Here is a 24,877-nt window from a genome sequence, read left to right as displayed (position 1 = left end):
CACTATATTTGTCCTTTCCTTCGGGTAGCTCCCACACAAAATTTCGAATAAATTCACTTTAAAGCTGAAAACACATCCAACGTTTCAGTAAAGTTTTGTGTTGGGCATTGAGAAAAAAACAACAACAACAACAGGGCGACACCGACACCAAAGTCCAGAGTTGATCTGTTTGCCGGCATATATTTCAAATGAATTTGAATTTTTCGGCATCATGCCCAACAGTGTAAAAACGGCCAAAACGACGCAAATTTTTACCCAAACGTTGGATGTGTTTTCAGCTTAAGACCTGCTTTCGAATCACTTTGATTTATGTTGAATCACTTTGATTTACGACAGTAAAGGTTTTTTAGGGGCAAGTCCATACTTCTTGAGAAAGCAGGCTGGAGTATATCTATGTCGGCAAAGCCGACTGATACTTTTTTACTTGCTTTTTATCTAATATATGTATAAGACTGAACCAAATAATTTTTTTTCGAACTGCTACACCATAATTTTTTCCATTTTATCCAAAAACTTTTTATGTGAAATTTTATGGGGATCGGTTAACGTTAGCCCTTGCCACCAGAGCGGCCTTTGTTTTCATAGTAATTTCTATGGGGCGGAATTCTCTAAAAGCCGCATTTATGTGGCTAAAAAACAATTCCTATAAAACATTTTGAAAACAGATCGGATTTAGGGGGTGAGTGTTAAAAGTTAAAAAAAAAATTATTTTAAATTAAATAAACTACATTTTGGCTTTGGTTATGGACCTAGGTAGTCTCGTTTACGGCTTATATGGCCTGGTACTCTTTTAGTCGGTCTGGCAACACTCCTGATCGAGTTCTGCAGTAGGTAATATTTGCTGTAATTGATGGCAGTCCATCCTGGTGAACTAAAAGACTCAAAAAACGTCTTAGTTTTCAGATAGTCCCGGCTTGAGACCGACCTATAGGATATTATATACACGTAATATGATCCAAGTGGTCACAAAACATCTCCACCAAAAATCGTCAACACAGGTCCATGTTTCGGTATAGCCCCCATATAACGTTTTCATGTCCTGAAAAATGTCATCTTGTTGTACTTTTATTGCGGTTCTTGAAATAAAGGACGCAAAGGACATGGAAGGAAGCGAGTTAGAAGGTCGAATGTTCTACGAAAAAGATACTCATTAGATTTGACTGAAGACATGTCATATCAAAAATAACACTGTGTCACAAATTGGAACTCAAGGACTGTGCGGTGGAAAATTCCTTTTGGAGATATATATATTAAGAATCCAAAAGGAAATTTTGCCCATAGGTCAAGTTTCTGAGATATCACGCGATGAATTTTTTGAATTTTCGCCTATGATGCTTGAGAAAATAGCTTTATATCTCTGTTTGCCGTTGCTGCAGCTTCGTTTTGAGTTTACATGTCTTCAGTCAAATCAAATGGCGACTCTTTTTGTAGAACATTTCATTCTTCTAACTCAATTCCTTTCACGTCCTTTCTTTCTTGAACCGTAGTAAAAGTACCACAAGATGAGATTTTACAGCATCCAAATATTCCACAAAAATGTTGCTCAGAGAATTTTAGGTACGGTTCTCATTGACAACTAATCGATATTGTCACGTTTCCATTGTCTTTTTTGACATTTACCCGGTTTTTGTTCAGAAAAAAACTATGTTTTGTTTTTCTGTATATTCGTTATTTGTTATGTATTGGTAGGTAGACATACCCATTGGTTATCGCTTATATTGACATCAGGGATGTATCTGAAATATTTAGCATATATAGCTCCCGATATGCTGAACACGTTAATGACAAAGTTTCTTGGAAAATAGATCCGGTTATCTAATATTTTGAACCGGATATAGCGATAAAAAACCCGGATTTTGTACCGATTTTAAGAAACCGATTAAGCTTATATGTATACCATTAGAAAGCTAATAAAATTGCCAATCAGGGAAAATGAATTTTTTGACAGCATCTTACCTGAGTTCGGTGCTAAAATAAAAAACCCGTATTCTTGAACCGTTTTTAAAGAAAAATATCACTGCGCGTAAATATGAAGATAAAAGTTTGGTGGGTGAAATGTTCTTTTTGCCGATGAAAGTCGATGAAGTTAAAATTATGAACCCGGAAGGACAGTTATGCCATAGGTCAAACTTCTGAGTTACAGCGATATGGAATTTATGTTACGGGTTTATTGTCGTGCTCTTCATCAAGTATGTATGCATCACGCCATAACTCAGAAGTTTCACCTATGGCATAACTGTCCTTCCGGGTTCATAATATTAACTTCATCGACTTTCATCTGCAAAAAGAATATTTCACCCACCAAGCTTTTATCTTCATATTTACGCGCAGTGATATTTTTACTTAAAAACGGTTCAAGAATACGGGTTTTTTTATTTTAGCACCGAACTCAGGTAAGATGCTGTCAAAAAATTTATTTTCCCTGATTGGCAATTTTATTAGGTTTCTAGTGGTATACATATAAGCTTAATGGGTTACTTAAAATCGGTACAAAATCCGGGTTTTATATCGCTATATCCGGTTCAAAATATTAGATAACCGGATCTATTTTCCAAGAAACTTTGTCATTAACGTGTTCAGCATATCGGGAGCTATATATGGTAAATATTTCAGATACATCCCAGATGTCAATATAAGCGATAACCAATGGGTATGTCTACCTACCAATACATAACAAATAACGAATATACAGAAAAACAAAACATAGGTTTTTTCTGAACAAAAACCGGGTAAATATCAAAAACGACAATGGAAACGTGACAATATCAATTAGTTGTCAAAGAGAACAGTACCTAAAATTCTCTGAGCAACATTTTTGTGGAATATTTGTATGCTGTAAAATCTCATCTTGTGGTACTTTTACTACGGTTCAAGAAAGAAAGGACGAAAAGGACGTGAAAGGAATTGAGTTAGAAGAATGAAATGTTCTACAAAAAGATTCGCCATTTGATTTGACTGAAGACATGTAATCTCAAAACAAAGCTGCAACAATGGCAAACAGAGATATACAGCTATTTTCTCAAGCATCATAGGCGAAAATTCAAAAAATTCATCTCGCGATATCTCAGAAACTTGACCTATGGGCAAAATTTCCTTTTGGGTTCTTAATATACTCACTAAGAGCTTTCATCTCCAAAAGAAATTTTCCACCGCACAGAAACCTTGTTGCACAGTGTAATCTAAAACAACAACGAACAAAGATACAACGCTAATTTGTGATGGCTTATAGGGTCTCCAGTGAAAAATTCATCACGCCATAACTCAAAAGTTCGACTCACGGCGGATCTGCTCTTTGCGGTTCTGTTATACTCATCAAGGGCTTTCACCCCTAAAGGATTTTTCCACCCCCCAGACCACCAGCTCCATTTTGTTGCACAGTGTTATCGACACGTTAAATTGTCAACATGGGTCCATGTTTTTGTATATCCCCCATATAACGGTACATCGGTATTTTGAGGATTTTAGCTACCTGTTTGACAGAAGTACCTGCACTTTGACGTTTGAGGCTTCTTGTTGTCACAATACTACTCTAACAAAAATTTTCAACATAGATCCACGTATCGGTATAGCCCCTATTTAAGGGTACCTTCCGATTTTCGATATTTTGAAGGTGTTACCTAACTGTTTGCCTAACTACTTGGTATATCTCCCATATAACCGTACCCCCCCCCCTAAGTTCTGTATTTTGAGGATTTTAGCTACCTTTTTTGACAGAATTACCTGCATTTTGATGTTTGAGGCACCCAGTTATCACCAAACATTTTCAAAATAGGTCCATGTTTCGGTAAATCTCCCATATAACGGTACCTCCCAATTTTAGATATCCTGAGGATTTAGCAACATTTTTTTTTGACCAAACTACCTGTAATTTGACGTTTGAGGTTTCCAGTGGTCACAAAACTTATCCACCAAAAATTGTCAACACAATCCATGTTTTGGTATAGCACCCATAAAACGGTACGAGTATCTCCCGACTTTCGTTGTTTTTATGGATTTTAGCTAATTTTTTACCGAACCAGCTGTAGTTTGCCAATTGAGGTTCCCAGTGGTCAAAAACTTATCCAACGGTACCTTCAAAATTATAGGTATTTTGAGAATTTAAACTTTGTTTGTTTTGTTTTGGTTGAAGTTTTGATCTCATTTGATTGTTTTTAAGCCTGGAGTATTACATCAATGCACAATGGTCCCAAATCCAAATTTTCTGGCCAAAGCTATTTCAACGTCCATTTTGAATTGAAATTAATTATTATTTATAATAAATGTGTACAAACAGCAATACTTACGTTTTATCGACCAAAATGACCAAAAACTGCCAAAATTTTTTGAACAGGGTGGTCCCATTGTGTGGAGTCTAAACCAAAACATTGACCTATGTTAATAATTTTTGGTACGACGGATTCATATCTTCCAAGAGGTCAAAATACCAAATTTCAGCCGAATCGGGCCTAAAGTGTCGCTAAAATCCACAAAATATCTACAATCGGACGGTACTTTTATGTGGGAGCTATGATAAAAAATGGACCTATTTTCAAAAAAATTATACATACATGTTTTCTACACTCTGAAACCCTTAAATATGAATTTTAAGGAAAATCGGTTCATAGATGTGGGTATTACCGTTCTATTTCAATTGGATACTACGTACAGACACAACAGGTATTTACAAAAAATTCTCCCATCTTAAAATAGAAAAATCCACTTTATTTTAACTGTGGCAAATTTGAGCACGATTTGACTTCTGAATTTATTAGTACAGACCCCCTGCTATCTTTCAAATTCGATTTGGAGGTGGACAAATTTGAACATTTTTTTTAAAAGTTTAAGTATATTTAAAAATATTTGTAAAAAATAATTTTTAACATATATAAAAACATTGATTTTATTACGCTAATTTCACAAATTTCATCGTTCTTTTTGTAAATATTATTAAAGTACTCATTAACAGCTTCCCGATTCATAATAACTTTGGTCTCACTTCTGTATATTTATGCAGCAACGCAATACAACAAAAATTGTATATTTTACAGCACAAATTCTGTTTTATTTTTTTTACATAAAAATGTGTCAACTTTGGTACTGCGCCAATCAACGAATACTAACGTTATTTACAAAAACTAATTATTTTCAGATGACTTGATGTGTTTTTTATTATTCTGTGCAAAAAATAATTTAAATTTCGAAACTTCAAAAATAGGGTTTTGGCCAAAAAATTCCTGATTGAAACCTATGTGCAATGGCTTAAACTTCATCGTTACTTTCTGTTACACAGAGTAATGTTTTTCAAGTAATGGGGGGAAGTACTGGAAGTTGCCCATCTTCGAACTGAAACTAAATTTGGACAAGACATGTCGAAGGCCAAATTTTGGACCAAATCGGTTGATCAGTTTGAGAGTTATCTGCAGCCACTATATATGGCTAGGGGTTTTAACACCTTTTGTGCTGTTTTCTGAAGAAGTATGGATTTTCCCTGAAAACCTTTTTACCGTCGTAAAGGATGCGGCGAATGCATGTTGGTTGGAGAGCAGGTCTTAAAGTGTACATAACCGAAATTGTGTGTGGGAGGTACCCGAATGAGTGGACAAATGTAGTTCCTGTTTGAACCTGATCTATGTATAGTAGATATGGTAGGATGTGTAAAGTTTTGACCACATCAGACGCTCCCTTCAGCAGTTATTGTGTGCACAATTTATAAACTTTTTTAGGGGAGGTACCTGAAGGTGTGGACCGATATATTCGAACTTAAAGTAAGATTAATATTTTACTAAGGCCAAATTTTGGACCGAATTGGCAGATCCGTTCGAGAATCATCTTGCGCTCCAACCACTACACACGGTGTCATAAAGTTTTTTGCATTTTCAGGCCATTTTCTAAGGAAGTATGTACTTGCCCCCTGATGAAACTTGTACCGTCGTATAGGGGTCAGAAAATACAAGTTGCTACAACTTCTCTAAAATTTTGTGTGGGAGGTACTCGAAGGAGTGGACCGATTGGAACCTCATCTAAGTCTGGTAGAAATTTCACGATGTGCAAAGCATGGACCAAATCGGTTGCTCCCATCAAGAGTTATGATCACGCACATTTTCCGAACATTTTCGAACTTTTGTGTGGGAGGTACCGGAAGGAGTGGACCGATGTAACCCATCTTCGAACTAAAACTAAGTTTGGACAAAATATCAGCAAAAATGGAAATTTGCATACAAAAGTTTTCAAAGAACATATTGCGTGCTTTCTTCGGAATGGGGGATCAAATTACCACGATAACTATTTTGTCATTTCGAAGACATTTGCTATATATTTTGTAATTTTTAGAACATTTTTAACAAAACAATAATTTTCTAATTTATTGCAAACATATCAACAAATATATTTATATTTATTAAAACAGTGTTTAATTTTAAATAGTTTAGTATTGTTGTGTTTTTCAAACATTTACTTGGCTAAATTTATGTGTTTCGAACATCAAGTTCCCATTGCTCTTTTATTGCCATCATGTTATTGATTTGTTAACGTTATTGGGTGGCATTCTACTTTAGCTCCGTACATACTAATTACAAAATATTCACTTGCCAACACAACATACATTTCTGACGATGATGGCAAAACTAAATTAAGTGAAATCCTATTTAAATTGTGAGGGAAAAGATGGTAAAATATTTAAAGACTTGTGTTGGTGTTGACCTATTTTATTGGCAATTACAATTTTATTCAAGGCCGCTTTTGCCTCCTCGTTTGTCTTGACGAGTCTTTAATTATTGGAAATACAGTAATTTACTTATTTGACTTTGCAAAAAGGCAAGGAATGGAAAAGACATTTCGCAAGGACATGGCATTTTGAAATTTTGTTACAGTGTGAGCTGTTTTCCAAAGTTTAATTATTTTCAAGAGAGAGGTGTTTTCAAGTTGGTTTAATTTTATGAAATGTTTAAAGTGCATGTAAAATTATAGGTATAGTTGGAAAAGTTATGGAGAGATTCTTATTTACATCAGGTAATTTAATACTTTCCAAAGCACCAAAGGATATATTATAAGCTTGTTATTGAGGCGTTATTATTAGTCAATATTATTGCCTTATTTCGGCACAGATATTGGATGTTTTAGTTATAAATAGTTATATTTAGATACTAAAGAGTGTATACTCTGCACGCTATATGGTCGGATTTTGTTCGTATTTGTTTGAATATATACCAAGGTTGGTGTTTTACTCTGTAGCAATTTGTTCTGCTTAACTTCAAGCATAAAAACTTAACTTTGTCACGTTTGTGTTGATCAGTTACAGCGGAAACAACTACGGATATTATCCACTATTCTTGTCTTTTTGTGTTCCCTTGGTAGTTTCTAGTAAATAATATAACAATAAAACAACGTCCTTCAACCTTCATCTCTGGTGGGCATCAAGAAAACAAAAGATTTGCATGAAGGCAACCATGACAAAAATAGAAAGTCATGTTGGGACATGTTCTGTTGTAGTTATTTCCCCTCAGTATTCAAAACGAGGCATTTACAAATGAAAACACATGTACATTCGTATGTAATGTACATATGTATGTATTACTGCACACGGGGGGAACTAAAACCGTTTCTGGCCTAATAACGAAAACGAGAATATTTATCATCAAAAATGGTTTTATTATTATTATTATTTTTTTTTCAAAGTACATATTTTTCAGCATGACTTATAAACTTTTTCATGTGCTCAAACCAATGGTTGTAGCACTTTTTCCACTCCGATTGAGACATCACACCAGCAATTCCACGTTTATCCAGTCAAAAAGGCTGTCAAAAAATCAAACTATAAAATTGCGAACTGTTCTCCATTGTATCGATTACAGACACTCTCCACGGTGCGCCTTAACTAATTTTAAATGAAGTGTGCTTACACCTGGGAAGTTTATGCGGATTCTGAAACTACAATTTCTATAGATGAGAAAAAAACAAAAAAAAATCGCCGGAGGGATTTCTAAATAAATCGTTGTCAAAGTTCAATTTTTTAGGGCTTTGTTGTGTTTTCACGATTTTGCTTGAAACCCGCAAGCCCTATCAAAAAGGTATAAGAGAATATGTTGTAGCAGTGAAAATTCTCTACAAGATTCACCTCAATGCACTGTGGTTCCGCCCGTGGACAAAAATCGAAAAATGCATGGCGTCAAATTTGATTGCAATTGAAATAAATATTCTCTAAACACATTAAATTGTTAATATCCAGTATTATTTTCCCAATTTACAGCGGTAATATGCCAAGTTAGGTCGAAGAAGTTGAGATTTGTATGTGGTGCCTTAAAAACGTGGAATAGATTTGCAATGCATTCGAAGATTATAAGTGAAATTATAAAAAAATTGGAGAGGTAAATGTACAATTTTCAAAATCACACTTATATTTGATGCCATTGACAATATTCTTACGAAGAAACAAATTCAAAATTCGTTTTCTAACTTCCTTAAAAATAAATTCTTTGTAAATCACTTTTTGTGCTATTTTTAATATCATTAATATAAATTTAACTTGAGTTTTACTAATGAAGGCACCGTAAGGGCAAGCCCGTATTTTTTTTAAATACAGGGGAAAGTCTCTTGTTTACGATAAAAAGAAATCCAGCTGCCCCTACCTGCCACCCTTTAAGTTATTACCATTATAACACGCACGCCCCGCCTGTAAAAGCACGCACCTCTATATGTAAAAATGGAATGTACGAGTACGAACATTGTTCTCAGCACACAACAAAATTCGAAATTAACGGATTTTGTTTATTTCACATCATACGTTTATTTTTTATATAACTGAAATTAAAAGTTTAGCATCTCGGTAACAGACATTTTTTTGATATGGATATTTTTCTTTAATCGACAAAACGACTAAAACTTGGATCTACCATTATAGAGAGGGGGACTATAACAAAGTGTGGATCTACATATATCGAACACTTTTTGCAAGGATGTATTTTGTTCACTAAGAAGTGAAAATATATATGGGGTCTATAGCTAAACGTGGATCTATATTGAACACTTTTTGCAAGAAGGTAGTTGGTCCAATGGGAAGTCAAAATGCAAAATTATTTTTGCTTAAATCGGTAAAACTAATCAGTGGTCTATGAAAATATCGCATACTAAATTTAAACGCTATTCAATAAAAATTTAGAGTTATAGCAAAATCGGGGAAAGATATATATGGCGGCTATATCCAAATCTGAACCGATTTTTGTTAGAACCGGTAAAATTAACTAGTGGTCTAAGAAAATATCGCATATTAAATTTGAAGGCCATTCATTCCTATGCCGTCAAAAGTAATTGTACAAAAATTCATCAATCTAGATGAACTCCCTCTATTTTTGTCCACGTTTACAAAGAAGCGGCACCACTGTGCAATGGTATTTTCGTAGGTTTTACCATTTTTGAGATATAAAAATTCAAATTGGGACAATGCACACTGACTGTATCGTCTCCTTTACTAAGAAGGGTGCACCTTAACTAACTTTTAATGAAAACCGCTTACACAGAAGAAGTTTTTGTGGATTCTGAAAAAGAAATGTTCATAGACGAGAAAAATCCAAAAACAAGAGAAAATCGCTGGAGGGATTTTGAAATAAATCGCGGTGAAAGTTCATATTTTTATACCCTACACCACTATAATACCCTCCATAAGTTGGTTTTGACCAAAAAGTTTTTAACGCATCGAAGTAATGGTTGTAGACCCATACATATATGTACATATTAGAGTGGGGCGATTTGAACACCATCACGGGCGCCTGGAGTTTCTGATTCTTGGGATTGTACTGAGCAAAAAAGTCAACTAGACCATATGTCTACGGTGAAAATCGAGCCCCCGGATTTTGACTTGAAGTTTTTTTTCAAGGACTTTTGGATTGTTTGGCATATAACAACCAAACCACTGATATTTTCGATCCAACACACAGACAGCAATTGTAGCCAAGACAATAATAAAGAACTCTCTAGTACATCGCAAAAGCATTGGAACGCTCCTTCAGGCAGTTATGGCCTCGAGAAGGTGCACATTTTTCGGAAAATATCGATAAATGATACTGTGCTACAAAATGGGACTCAAATTCAGTGGGTGGAAAATACCTTTTGGAGATGAAAGCCCTTGGTGAGTGTACTAAGAACCCAAAAGGAAATTTTCACCATAGGTCAAGTTTCCGAGATATCGCGTGATTAATGGTTTAATTTTGGCCCCTTAATTTGCGAGAAAATAGCTTTATATCTCTGTTAAGCGTTATTGTAGCTTCATTTTGAGATTACATGTCTTCAGTCAAATCGAATGGTGAATCTTTTTGTAAAATATTTCATCCCTCTAACTCAATTCCTTCCATGTCCTTTTCGTCCCTTATTTTTTGAACCGAAGTAAAAGTACCACAAGACGAGATTTTACAGCATCCAAATATTCTACAAAAATGTTGTTCAGAAGATTTTAGGTACGGTTCTCATTGATGACCAATCGATATTTTCCCGTTTTCATGGTCCTTTTTGACATTTGCCCGTATTTTGTTGAGAAAACTGTGTTTTGTTTTTATGTATATTCGTTATTGGTCTGTGGTGCATCTGAAATACTTACCATAAATAGCTCTTGTAATGACGAACACGTTAATAACAAATTTTATTGAAGGATAGATCCGGGTATCTAAATTTTTGAACCGGATATTCTGATATCAAAACCGATTTTGGAACCGGTTTTAAGTAACCGATTAATCGTATATGTATATCATTGGAAAGCTAATAAAATGGTCAATCAAATGACAGCAAGTAGCTGATTACATGATTACAACTTTGTTGGTTCCGAAGCTAGAACAAAAAAACCGCTTTCTTAAACCGATTTTGATGTAAAATATCACTGGGTTGAAAAATTATTTTTGGCGATGAAAGTCGATTAAGATATTTTATAAATCTGGAAAGACAGTTATGCCATAGGTCAAACTTCTGAGTTATTGTGAGATGAATTTGTGTTATGTTGTTTTGTTATCATGTACTTAAAGTTAATCAAGAATGAATTAATTTCGCCATAACTCAGAAGTTTGAACCACGTCAACCCAGTGATATTTTACATCAAAATCGGTTTAAGAAAGCGGTTTTTTTGTTCTAGCATCGGAACCAAGAAAGTTGTAATCAACTACTTGCTGTCATTTGATTGACCATTTTATTAGCTTTCCAATGATATACATATACGATTAATCGGTTACTTAAAACCGGTTCCAAAATCGGTTTTGATATCAGAATATCCGGTTCAAAAATTTAGATACCCGGATCTATCCTTCAATAAAATTTGTTATTAACGTGTTCGTCATTACAAGAGCTATTTATGGTAAGTATTTCAGATGCACCACAGACCAATAACGAATATACATAAAAACAAAACACAGTTTTCTCAACAAAATACGGGCAAATGTCAAAAAGGACCATGAAAACGGGAAAATATCGATTGGTCATCAATGAGAACCGTACCTAAAATCTTCTGAACAACATTTTTGTAGAATATTTGGATGCTGTAAAATCTCGTCTTGTGGTACTTTTACTTCGGTTCAAAAAATAAGGGACGAAAAGGACATGGAAGGAATTGAGTTAGAGGGATGAAATATTTTACAAAAAGATTCACCATTCGATTTGACTGAAGACATGTAATCTCAAAATGAAGCTACAATAACGCTTAACAGAGATATAAAGCTATTTTCTCGCAAATTAAGGGGCCAAAATTAAACCATTAATCACGCGATATCTCGGAAACTTGACCTATGGTGAAAATTTCCTTCTGGGTTCTTAGTACACTCACCAAGGGCTTTCATCTCCAAAAGGTATTTTCCACCCACTGAATTTGAGTCCCATTTTGTAGCACAGTGTCATTTATCGATATTTTCCGAAAAATGTGCACCTTCTCGAGGCCATAACTGCCTGAAGGAGCGTTCCAATGCTTTGCGATGTACTAGAGAGTTCTTTGTTATTGTCTTGGCTACAATTGCTGTCTGTGTGTTGGATCGAAAATATCAGTGGTTTGGTTGTTATATGCCAAACAATCCAAAAGTCCTTGAAAAAAAACTTCAAGTCAAAATCCGGGGGCTCGATTTTCACCGTAGACATATGGTCTAGTTGACTTTTTTGCTCAGTACAATCCCAAGAATCAGAAACTCCAGGCGCCCGATAACACTTTTTTCCTTCCATACAAATCGCCCCGGCCTAGTACATATCGCTCATTTACTCAAACAGTGACACATTTCAAAAATCCAGTTTCGAGAAAAACCCTTTTTAACTTCGCGATTGGAATTTGTAGGGTAGGGCCCAACTTGACCAAAAATCATGAAAATTAAAAATGTTGTGTATCGTTACGTGAAGCTATTTTAAAGGTTGTTTAGTGGATTTTAGGTATATTCAATATTGCCACAAAGTATATACATTCAATAGAGAGAGATCACACTATTTTAGATACAAAATTGAAATTTGGAACTGATTTTAATATATTAGTCCTAAGATGTTTAGAATTGAATTCGGTATATTTCCCATACAAAAGTTTTTAATCAAATTCTTCAACAGAATTGAAGAAATAACTAAAACTCGTTTAAATTAATATTACCCGTATAGATTTACGTTTTGGTGTATTAGTTGGCAATGTGTTCTAAATCCCACAGCGAATAGCTTTCGAAAGATGTTCTATAATTCGAGGCTATTAGAATAATTTTTAAAAATATCGTCAGTAATATGGATTTTGGAAATCCTTTTGGTGGGAAAACTTCCATGCGAAAAGTGATGAAAATAAATCCACGTTCGAACACAGGGATTGCATTCGCGAATAGATATACATATATACAGTGTTTGGAGGATATAAACAGTTCGGGTTTACCGACAGAGATATACCCACAGATTGTGTGAATTGAGACTTTGATATATAGACAGATCGAATACGGGCTACATAGCCACTTTTTTATAAATTGTGTAGCCAGGAAGATTCATAATTTCGTCTTCTTTTTGGACGTATAAACTTTCAGACAATAATATCGAAACATTTGGGGTATACAACTTTACGATTGTTGCGTTGCGAATAAATGCTTAAGTTGTGCTCAAAATTTGACTTCGATGAAAGCGCAAAAGTCTTGCAATTTTGTGCAGAAGATACCTGAAAGAATCGACTGATATAGTCCATTTTGGAAGTGGACCTAATTTTGGAAGTCATTTCTTTTAATTGTTATGGTATCAAGCCGTCAATTTAGTTGGTCGTCGTAAGATTTAGAGCTTTTGGAACAATCCTGACATAACCATGGATTTACCATGAAAAAATACAATATCACTGTGAACAAAACCGTTGTTCAAAATGTGCAATGGTTCCTCGAACAGCCCTTAAACTACACTGATGTTGAACTTTTGTGAGAAATGTATCCGAAGATGTTGTCCAAAAAGACCCTCTTGATACTTGATATGTGTACATTTGGAAGTTATTTTAGGATGTTTAAAGTTTCGGAAAGGAGCTTACAACTGGGAGGTTTTTGCGGATTCTGAAACATAGATGAGAAAGATCCAAAAACAAGAAAATAATGCTGGAGGGACTTTAAAATAAATCACGGTCAAAGTTTACATTTTAAGGTTTATTTTACGTTTTTTTGCTTGGAAGCCGCAAGTCCTATCGGAATGGGACTAAGGAACTGTTGTAGCTGTGAACATTTGTATGGTTCAGGTTACATTTTTATTTTTTTTGTTAGGTTTTCACGATTTGCTTCAAAACAGTAAGCCTTATCGAAATGGGACTACAGAAAATCTTATAGGTGTGAAAATTCTCTACAAGATTGGGTTTCATAATTTTTTCCTAGATTGTAGCATTTTGTATATATATGAGTTTAAGTTGGGAAATTGCAGTCATGGCATTGTTTTATAAGGAGGAGACACAGTCAGTGCATTGTCCCAATTTGAACTTCTATATCTCAAATGGTAAAACCTTCGAAGGTATTATAAAGGACATTGTAGAGAATTTTCACTTCTAAAATATTTTCTTTAGTTCCATTTTGATAGGGCTTGTGGTTTCCCAGCAAAACATAAAAACCCTAAAATGTGGACTTTGAGCGCGATTTATTTAAGAAGCGCTCGCGTTTTTTTTTATTTTTCTCATCTATGAACCCTTCTTCTTTCTTTCTTTTAAAGTTGGTTCAAGAGAACCATGATATGCAATACAAATAACAGCAGAATTTAATACCATATAACCAAAATTTGGTTTGCGGTTGTTTTCAAATTTGTGACTAATAGGAACAAATTAAGATGGGCATGCTATTTATAGCAGTTATTATCACTTTATAATGCACGACAACAAATTTTTTCTCCATTATTTTTTCCCACTATTTGGCAACAAGTTGATATAAAATAGGAATACAAAACTCTGATTAAGGCAGTAAAACAATTTTCTAATTGGGTTTCGAGATATACTGCACGGAGAACCCTTGATATGTCGTACATATTGTCTAATAGACATTTCATTTTATGTACTTCTAATCCGCACAATACTGAATTTGTAATAGTTTTGAATACAAAATCAGTTTAAAGCCAAAAGATCTTTATATTCATTACAGAATACCAAAACTCTGGCATGGCATAAAGAAAGAATTCAGTTTTATAGGAAGTTTCTCTCAAAAAGAGTATTCAAACAAAAAAAAAATTAAATATTCCTTAGACAACTTCTTAATAAAGTCCATTTTCAGTACAGAACCTCCACAACAATATATATTTTCATTTGAAATTTCAAAAACAAAAATTATTTTAGAGAAAAAATATTTTTAATTTCTTAAAGTAGCTCAAAAAATTGTGTCGGACCAAATCATTTCAGTGGGGGCCCGGGCCCCCTGGGCCCCCCCCCCCTGCGTACGTCCCTGGTCTGTTCGTCCTTGTCTTCAGTGGGAGCATGAGCGCAAATAAAGCTGATGTTGAAGAATTTAGCTTTTAATCGAATTGCAGCGAGTCTTATTCACTGGGATGAAGCTGGAGACCAGGTTTTTTAATTTCCGACCAACTACAAATCAGCTATAATACAGAGGGTCAACTTTAGGCGTTGTTGTGGCGCCTTTCTAAATACATCCATCGTGGTTCCTGTATGGCAGTAACGTCCAACACAAGTTTTTAACCTTCATACGAATCTTCTTCTGACTTCTGAAGCAGATTTGAAGATAAGAATGAAATACATATTAGCGGAAATAATGAACTCGAAAAACTGCGTTTATTGCATCAAATTTTATGATATATCTTAAAATTTCATAATGTGTATACATTTGTAAAAAGCCTCTATCACATTATTACACCCTCAGCATTTATGCTAACGAGGGTATATACACTTTCATATGGGCAAAATGTGCCTCATCGAAATAACAGTTTTGGACGAAATGTTTTTCAGACAATTTGGAGTCGATTTAGCAATGTCCGTCCGTCTGTCTGGCTGGTGCGCACGATAACTCTAGAACGGATGAACCAATTTGGTCCAAAATTTGGCTTTCGCAATATTTTGTCCAAACTTAATTTAAGTTCGAAGATGGGTTATATCGGTCCACTTCGGGTACCTCCAACAGAAAATTTCGGATAACTCCATTTTAAGACCTGTAGTGAGAATCTCTAACTCAGCAGCACGCTTGCACGCTTGCTATCGGTAGAACGAATTTAGAATTTGGCCTTCGTCATATTTTGTCCAAACTTAGTTAAACTTCAAAAATGGCCCATGTCGGTCCTCTCCTTAAGATACCTCCCCCACAAAAATTCAACATTTGTGTCCAAGTGCAGTTTAGGGTCTGTTCGGAGATCCTTTGGAAATTTATACCGATTATGTTCTTTGTGGTTCTGTTTACAGCCAAATTATCTTTTCCGTGGACAAGTCCATGCTTCCTGGCATACTGGTCCAACAGGTGTACGATAACCCTCTGAAATGACTAGTGGGCGCGATATCTATCGAAAAGATATGTCGGTCCATTCCATCCTCAGCAAAAATTTTGAAATTTAATCCCAATACACATTTTTGTCGGCAAGTTCAAATGTCCAAAAAGTGCCACAAAATTCAGAAAAGACCTTAAATACATTCGATCTGTTCGTAGATGAAAGTTCCAATTCACATAGGCTGAGGGTATATCTCTGTCGGCAAAGCCGACTGATACTTTTTTACTTGTTTTTAAAATATTTGTCAACGACATTTTAATAGGTATATATGTCAATAATGTGGTGATATCCCGAATGCAAGAATAAACTGTTCATGTTTAGGGTTACAGCAAGGCCAAATTACCATTCGTTTCTTAGATTAATGTCCGATAAATGCAAAAAATTTAATATTAGCCCGTTTTAGATGAGACCATTCAATCCGAACTGGATCTGGCATGACAAACCCCAACTAGGGGTTTTGTAGTCTCAATATGTACTTTCAAAAAATTCATACTAAAAGATGTTTGCATTTTCAGCGTTGCATAGTGTAATTGACAGCGTAGTGATTTTTTCTCCCTGAAGATTTTGAAGTACTATCTGTAGCTCTGAATGACTACCCAGAAGCTCTTAAATGCTAGAATAACCACTGGAATCTCACTGAGATTCATCCTCTCACAAGACAACGAAAGTATTTAACATTCTTGTGTGTTCGTTGATTTTATGTAGTGTTACATATGTATGTATATGTGGTTCTAAAGCTTGTGTTCAATTAAATATCGGCTTACAGTGATTCCAAAAATAAGTACTCATCAAATACAAACTCATCAAAATCATCATCAATTATTTTGTAATATATATTTAAATAAAATTTCTCCATGATAGCTCTGGGTTAAGCATTAATATGTTATTTTGCATTCTTCCAAAATAATACTTTAGCACCTTTTGCTTTTAATTAAAATATTTAACTACAGCAGGTGCCACTTTGTTATTTTTCAAACACTTGGCATTTTTCCTTTTTAAGTTTCGTGATTTTTCTTCTTTTTTTTCCTTCTCCTTTCGTCTCTTATCTAAATAGTGTTATTTTCTCTTGAGAGGGTAGCGACATACGTTACATTCACATGCTCCATTTATTTTAGGGGTAAAGCATTTTCATGTTTTTACAACACTTTTTTAAATTTTGTGGGGATTTAGTAAAGCCTACATCATTTCGTTGACTAAGTAGCGATGAAATCAGTGACAAAGGAACGAAATGATTTTATGTACGTACATACTTTAAAAGTTTCCTTGTAAACTTATGTAATTAATGTGTGATTGTTAATTCGTGGATTAAAAAATTAGTGCTGTCAAATTTATTTTATTACAAAAGTAAAGAAACCCCGTATTCTAAAATTATAACCAATTTAAGATATATACTAAAAAGTACCAGCGAATTTTACGACGAAGTTTCTTTATATTTCCTTATCTACACAAATGACTTACAATGCTCTATAAATAATTTTCAATTTTGTTTCTTTTATATATTTATAGATGGTTCAAAGAAGAAAACGAACAATTACTACCTCTGCAATTAAGCGATCGAATATCGATAGTGTCGGCGGGACTCTTAAAGATAAGCAAGGTATATTATTCTATTTTATATTCTCAAGTTTCCAAACATTTATAAAAGCCTAGGTATATAAGTGGCTGGCTTTCTGGCTCCGCTTCATTTCTGATAATAGAAAAATCTTAAAGGGTGACGCACATAGGTAGATATTAAGTAATTAGTAATTACGTCATGACGTAGGGGATGAAGGCCACCAAGCAACGGTTCTGACCAGCTTTAACATGGCAATGCCCAGAACTCATTTTGATCCCTCTTTCATCTCAAGTGGACACTGACCTCTCCGTGGTGTCAACTGGGGAGCTGCATTTAACAACCATTAAAGGTAGTGAGCTAACATGTGCCGTGCGTTCACCCATAAGAACGATAAAAACTTGGGTTTTGATACGTCGGGTTAGTAACCCTCCCTTAGAAAAAAGGATCCTTCTATGGAAAAAACAAAGGAAAAGGAAAACAAACCCCTCTAGAGTTAACGACCCCAGCAAACGTTTCAAGGACCATGATCTGCACCTAGAATGTTCGCACTCTTTATAGAGAAGGTGCAGTTTACGCACTGGCAGATGTACTAGAAAAGACATATGTAACTGCCATACAGGAAATACGATGGAGTGGGAAAGGCGTCACAACACCACCTAAAGGGGACGCACTGCATTGTAGCTGCCATAGCTCAAAGCATGAGTTTGGTTGCTGATTTGCAGTTGGTCGGAGGCTTAAACATCTGGTCTCCGGCTTCACCCCAGTGAATGAAAGACTTGCTAAAATAAGGATAAAAGCAAAATTCTCTAACATTAGCTTTATTTGCGCTCATGCTCCAATCGTAAAAAGGGCGAAATGATCCAAGATATATATCTTAACAGACATTAAAATTATTCTAGGCGATTTTAATGCCAAAATTGGAAATTAGAATATCTTTGGCCCAACAGTGGGGAAATTCAGTCTCCATAGTGAAACATCTGACAATGGAATTAGGCTGATAGACTTCGCAGCGTCAAAAAACATGGTATTTAGCAGTACCAGATTTAAGCATCTCGATATTCCTAAGGTCACCTGGCTGTTTTCAGATCAAAGAACAAAGAATCAAATTGTTTATGCTGTTGCATGTAAGATCTTTCCGAGCAGCAAACATAGACTCGGACTACTACCTTGTTTCAGCAAAGATTCGTACACGGAGGCAGAAAAGGCCTCTCAAACATATGGCCCAAACATATTTTGCAACAAACCAATATATGTTTGCAACACTCCCAAACATAATATATGTTTGGGTCCTTCAAACAAATATATGTTTGATGTAAACAAATATTTGCTTGGGTGCAAAGAAATATTTGTCTGAATTCAAAGAAACCAATATATGTTTCTCTCTAACATATGTCCCAAACATATATATGTTTGGGTGCAAAAATATTTGTTTGGGTGCAAACAAATATTTGTTTGGGGTTAGATTTGGAAGGCATTCATTGAGCACGTAGGATGTACGATCTTTCCGGGCAGAAAACGTACACTCGGACCACCACCTTCTTGCAGCAAAGGTACGTACCCATTTAAACATTGCAAATAAAGCACGAACAGACACAACACGGAAGTTGGACATCGGTAAGCTGCACTCATCTTCCCGATAAAAATATCAGCACAATGGCAAAATATTTGCCACTCCATGCAAACAGCCGCTAAATCCATACTTGGATACCAGAGACCTCCACCAAGGAACCCATGGTATGATTAGTAGTGTCGTGCTTTACAATCAGTAGCAACGTGTAGCGCACGGGAGAGGTATAGGGAGAAAAGTAGAGAGTAGTGACGTCTTTTCCACATAAATGAAATAAATGAAAAAGCAAGAGTGTGAAAAAATCGAGATGTACAGAAGCCAGAATGAAGTCCGAACAAGTAAGAAAGTATCAGTTAGCTGAGCCGACAGAGATATACCCTCAGCCACGTACCCGAAGAAAAAAAGTTAACACAATACTTCTGTAGGATTTTTAGCTGTTGGGAAAATTTTCCAGGATGGAAAGGGACGCAAAAAACTACATGTTGCAACAAAATTCAGAATGCTGTATCCTTAAGCTGCATTTTTTCCAAACTTTGGGTAGGGTGTACCCTAGGAGTGAACCGATGTAGTACATATTCGGACCTAATACAAATCTGTAGGAAATAATACGATTTACAAGGATTGAGCTTAATCGATTTCTCTCGTAAAGGTTTATGTTACACATTAGCCAGTTTAGGTGGTGCCGGTAGGATTTTTTGGACCTTTTTGGGTCATTATCTCAGGAAGTATGGACTTGCCCACGAACAAAATTACAACGTCGTAACAGGGGCCGCAAGTGCAACCTGCTGGATCACAAATTAATAAGATCAGAAAGGAGTTGTTAAACTATACTTTTTCCAAAATTTTGTGAGGGAGGTACCAAAATGAGTGGAAAGTAATATTACCAATAACAAAGTTTGACTCAATTCGGTTACTCCATCCTATTTTATCATGCCCACAATCTTGGCGGTCCGGAAGGAGTGGACCGATATGGTCTATCTTCGAACTTAAACTAAGTTTGAACCAAATATTGAAGGACCCAAACTACGATACATGATATTATATGGGTTGTTTACAGTTTTCGTGCTGATTTCTGAGGAAGTATGGACTTGCTCCTGAAAAAATTATATCGTCGTAACGGGGGTAGTGAATACAAGTGGCTGCAACAAAAATCAAAGCGATTCGAGAGCAGGCCTTAAACTGCTCTTAAGCTAAATTTTGTGTGGGAGGTACCCGAAGGAGTGGACCAATAGGGTCCATATTGGAACCTCATTTATGTCTGGTAGAAATGTCACGATGTGCAAAGTATGGACTAATTCGGTTGCTCCCTTCAAGAGTTATCGTGCGGACAATTTTTTCGAACATTATTCAACTTTTGTGTGGGAGGTACCTGAAGGAGTGGACCGATATGGCCCATCTTTGAACTTAAATCAAATCTGGACAAAATATTTCGATACCCAAAATTTGAACCGAATGAATGATCCGTTCGAGAGTTATCGTGCGCACCAGCCAGCAAGACATGCATACAGACAGACGGACGGACATTCCTAGATCGACTCAAAATTGTCTGAAACGGATATCGTACAAACATACTTGGGGTCTAAAACCATTATTTCTATGAGGCACACTTTTGGTCGTATCAAAGTGTAAATACCCTTTTTAGCCTAAAGGCTGAGGGTATAAAAATCCTACCAAAGAGTGAAGCATTAAACAGCATCATTTGGCAGGAAGAACGCATACCCCGTGATGGGAACCTGAGTTTCATGTGTCCCGTCCAGAAGGAAGGAGATAAGACTGAATGCTCTAACTATAGGGACATAAGTCTTCTCCCTATTGCCTACAAGATAGTATCAGGGATCTTATGTGAACGACTAAAGCCTATGGTCAATGAAATAATTGGACTATACCAATGTGGCTTTAGACCTGGCAAGTCCTCCATTGACCGGTCTGGAGAAGACGCAATAGATGCAGAACGACACCTACCATATATTTGTCGATTATAAAACAACCTTCGACAGTCCCCTACGCTCAAAGGTATTCCAAGCAATGTCTGAATTTGTAGGCCCGCAAAGTAAAAATAGAAAAGAACCTCTCCGAAGAGTTAAATACTAAAAGAGGTTTTAGACAAGGAAACGGCCTGTTGTGTGATGTTGAAAGGCATCCTGCTGGAAAAGTTTATACGAGATGCAGATGTTAAATGAAATTATACATTCTACACTAAATAACCTCAAGTTACTTGATAATGCTGATGATATGGACATCATGGGAGGATCAGTAAGGGAAGTAACTGATATCTTTGAGAAAGTGGAAGAGAATCTGCTAAAGTGGGTCTGGCGGTAAACGGCGACAAGACCAAGTTGATGGTGTCGACGCGCAATGCCTTCATAGACCACGGACCAACAGTTGACGTTGCTTCCTATAATTTTGAGGTAGTCAAAGACTTCGTCTACCTCGGCACCGCCATAAACACAACAAACATATGCTAATTTGGCTTAAGTAAGCAGTTTAAAAACAATATCACATCTCGTCAAATAAAAGTTACCCTTCACAAAACGTGCTAATGGTTCCGAAGCAAGGTTTCTTGCGAAATAAAGCAGGTGCACAGAAAAAAATTATCGATTTTCCGGCGATTAAAAATAAATTGTCATATCGACGAAATTCGATAAAAATTATTTTGATCACAAAATAAAAATACAACTGATAAAATATTTCACATATTGACTAAAATATTTATCGATTCTTTTACATTGAACTGATAAAATATTTCACATATTGATAAAAACTTGTATCAAAATATTACAAATTTTGTATCAGCATTCAGTGGTTGTTAGAATAGCTACCAATAAACATTATGGTTTTAACTTTTTTGTAATTTTTGCAAATATCAAAAATACCAATTTTTTTTCATCAGGAAAATATTTTGTTTTTATCAAACACAAAAATATTTATCACATTTTTGTCAATATGTGAAATATTTTCAGTTGTATTTTTACTTTGTGATCAAATAATTTTATCGAATTTTGTCAATATGACAATTTTTTTATCGCAGGAAAATCGATAATTTTTTGATTGAATCTTTGAATTTTTTTATCAAATGGCTAAAATTTTTTTCTGTGTGCCTGGAACAATCTGCGTTGACGGTGAATATCGACGTCGAGTGAACAACGAGCTCTATCAACAATAAAACTATGAACATCAGTATAGTTAAATGAATCGATATACAACGACTGCGTTGGCTAGGTCATGTCATTCTTATGAGTGGTGATGAACCCGCTAAAAAACAGGTGGCGGCTCACGCAGAATTGGAGGGCCAAAACTTCGATGCAGCGAACAAGTGAAATACGACATCAGAAAACGCCATATCCCAGATTGGGAAAATACAGCAACATACAGAGAGGAATGGAGATCTTTTCTTAGTTCGGCTTATGGAATAAATGTTCTGTAAAAGTCCAGCTAATAACTAGCCGTTTACAGCAGACAATTTGTCTCTAAATACAACTCTGATTTACTAACACATACATAAATTTGTCGTTTGTATCCCAGCTGTCCATCGTTTTTTCGCAGACATTAGGAGTAATAATTGAATTTTTTTTACATTTTTTGTAATAATAAGAAAGATAATAATTAAAATGTGTTGAACACAAAAGAAAATTAACAATAACAAAATATGTGAACGGAAAACATAAAGATATCGATGATTTTCACTGATAATTTTACAATTGTTTTTGTAGTTGTCGGGACGACTACGTCACATAGACAAGTTTTGTGATTTTGACAATTAATACATGAACTCAAATGTCCTGTCATGTGTAAAGGCAGGGTAATTAATAAATAAGAAAAGGGCAACCTAGTTCGAAATTGGCTCGGCCTTCTTTATTCTTATATCAGAAATGAAGCGGGACAAGAAAGCCAGTCCGTTATGTACCTAGGCCTTAAATGCTTTCGGACATTACTACCAATTACAAAAATAAATATTTTTTATATATGAAACGAAGACATTTTGTAGACATTGTACATTTTTAATTTATTTTAAATACTCACTCTTTTTTGTAACAAAATATTTGTGCTTCTTTTTCTATTTTTGGCAAAATTATTATGCGTCCAGGCACGTCTTGATGATACCGGCAAATATTTGTGTTGGGTAAATAATACCGCTGGAGAGGAAACAATACAAGTCTCATTAACAGTTACAGGTGAGTTGGGGATCCTGATGTCTTTTTATTTTTGTTTTGTTTGCCTTTTATTCCTTCCATTTGTCCGTTCATACATCAATGTCATTCTCCGTTGAAACCGATGGATTGGGGGACAATTTGATGCGATTTTATTTATTTAGTGTAAGTATCTCAGCATACCTCCTGCATACATTCCTACCTATCCCCCCTGGAAGGACAAAACTGGAATGAGAAAGAATATTCATTAGAAACGCTTTAGCTCAAGGTAAAACGAAGGACGACGACGACACATGCCAAATGTCCATTACGTTAACAAGGAGAGATTGTTATTTGCATAATTTAATTAAATTTTCATGATGTAAACAATGGCCAATGAGCAAATATACCTACATACATATTTCGGCCTTGAAAGAGTCGAAAGCGGTATTGCAAGCAGAAACAACAAAAAATAAAATAATAGGGACACCTGCAATCGAAAGAGTTTTTCCTGTCTTTATGGAGTTATTTAATTTTGCTAATGAATATAAAATGATGTGCAAGTAGAAGTAGAAGAAGTAACATTTAAAAGCTATCAAAGAGAGTATGAGGGACGATCTCTTCAGAATATTGATAGAAATATCAAGTAAAAATGTTGTTAAGCTCGGTCTCATGAAAAAACAAAATTCATATTAAAAACTTAATAGATTTTCGAAAACATATCGACACTATCGTTGCTTGTAGGAACTTCAGGAACTTCTTCAATGAATATGTTGCGATAAGAAATGTTCCATTCATTGACATTTTTGGTATTAAGAGAAAAACTTACAGGCTCCATTCCGGTACTATTTTAATAGTAAAAATTGCATAAGAGTGTACTGTCAGAAAATGCTACCACATACAAATTTCCACAAATAGTAAAGGAACGAAAAATGACAGAATCATAAAAAATAAACTGGAGGAAATGTCAAAGTCAGCGTACCAACCCACTAGAACCCATTTTTGCTTAAGAAGAAGAACATTTTTGCAATTTTTGTAGTAGCGGAATGCGTTTTTGGAAAAATGTGAATTTTTTGAATTTATTTAGTTCAAAGTATAAGGCCGATATTCCAACTTAGTAGAGGTGGAATGGGACAGGAAAGACGAAAAAACAAAAATTAAAATGAGGCGGGAAAAACATTATAGGTTAAAACATCAGATTCAGATATTTCGATATAAAACCAAAAGGTTGCTTATCGGCCACAAGATCAAAATACACTCGTTGATTTGTTGTTGTTGCTTAATGGGATGTAACCGCAGAGCTATTGGATGTAGTTGAGTAGATATGTACCGCATGCTATGCAGATGTTTTGCACAGTATTATTAATCCTTGCCCTATAAAAATAAATAGATGAGGCAAGCCTACTGTGGATTATGGCAACTCTGCCCGATAAGGTTGTTGTTCTAACGTAGATCCTCTCTCTCTACATCATGAAGATCTCTCCGACACGACTGAGTGAGGGGGTCATATCCATTATAAGGTGATTAGGATGACTGTGGCGGTAACACCCGAGTAATTACTGCAAGAATGGAATAATCTTCGTTTACTCTTGCAAATGTTCCACTGATGAAAGATTTAATGTTACTCTACTGTGTTGCATTTTGTATCCCCGCAAAGCTCATCCGGCTTTGTAAGATGACTTTAACTGATACTAGGTCCTCAGTTAAAATTGGAAAGAACCTCTCCGAAGAATTTTG

The 24,877-nt window shown here is 35.3% G+C and overlaps 1 protein-coding gene across 1 annotated transcript in view; it reads left to right on the top strand.

The window, feature by feature from the left end:
• Nucleotides 1–24,877, top strand: part of Dscam4 (Down syndrome cell adhesion molecule 4) — a 349,041-nt gene that overhangs the window by 173,495 nt on the left and 150,669 nt on the right. The window contains exons 8-9 of the mRNA XM_073987499.1: nucleotides 17,398–17,488; nucleotides 23,098–23,185. Of these exons, the coding sequence (XP_073843600.1) occupies nucleotides 17,398–17,488; nucleotides 23,098–23,185 (179 nt within the window). The remainder of the gene's footprint in view (nucleotides 1–17,397; nucleotides 17,489–23,097; nucleotides 23,186–24,877) is intronic.

The sequence above is a fragment of the Musca autumnalis genome, unplaced genomic scaffold (assembly GCF_047663935.1).
Source record: "Musca autumnalis isolate F117 unplaced genomic scaffold, ASM4766393v1 scaffold_4, whole genome shotgun sequence".
Taxonomy (NCBI): domain Eukaryota; kingdom Metazoa; phylum Arthropoda; class Insecta; order Diptera; family Muscidae; genus Musca; species Musca autumnalis.
This window is presented reverse-complemented; position numbering and strand designations above follow the sequence as displayed.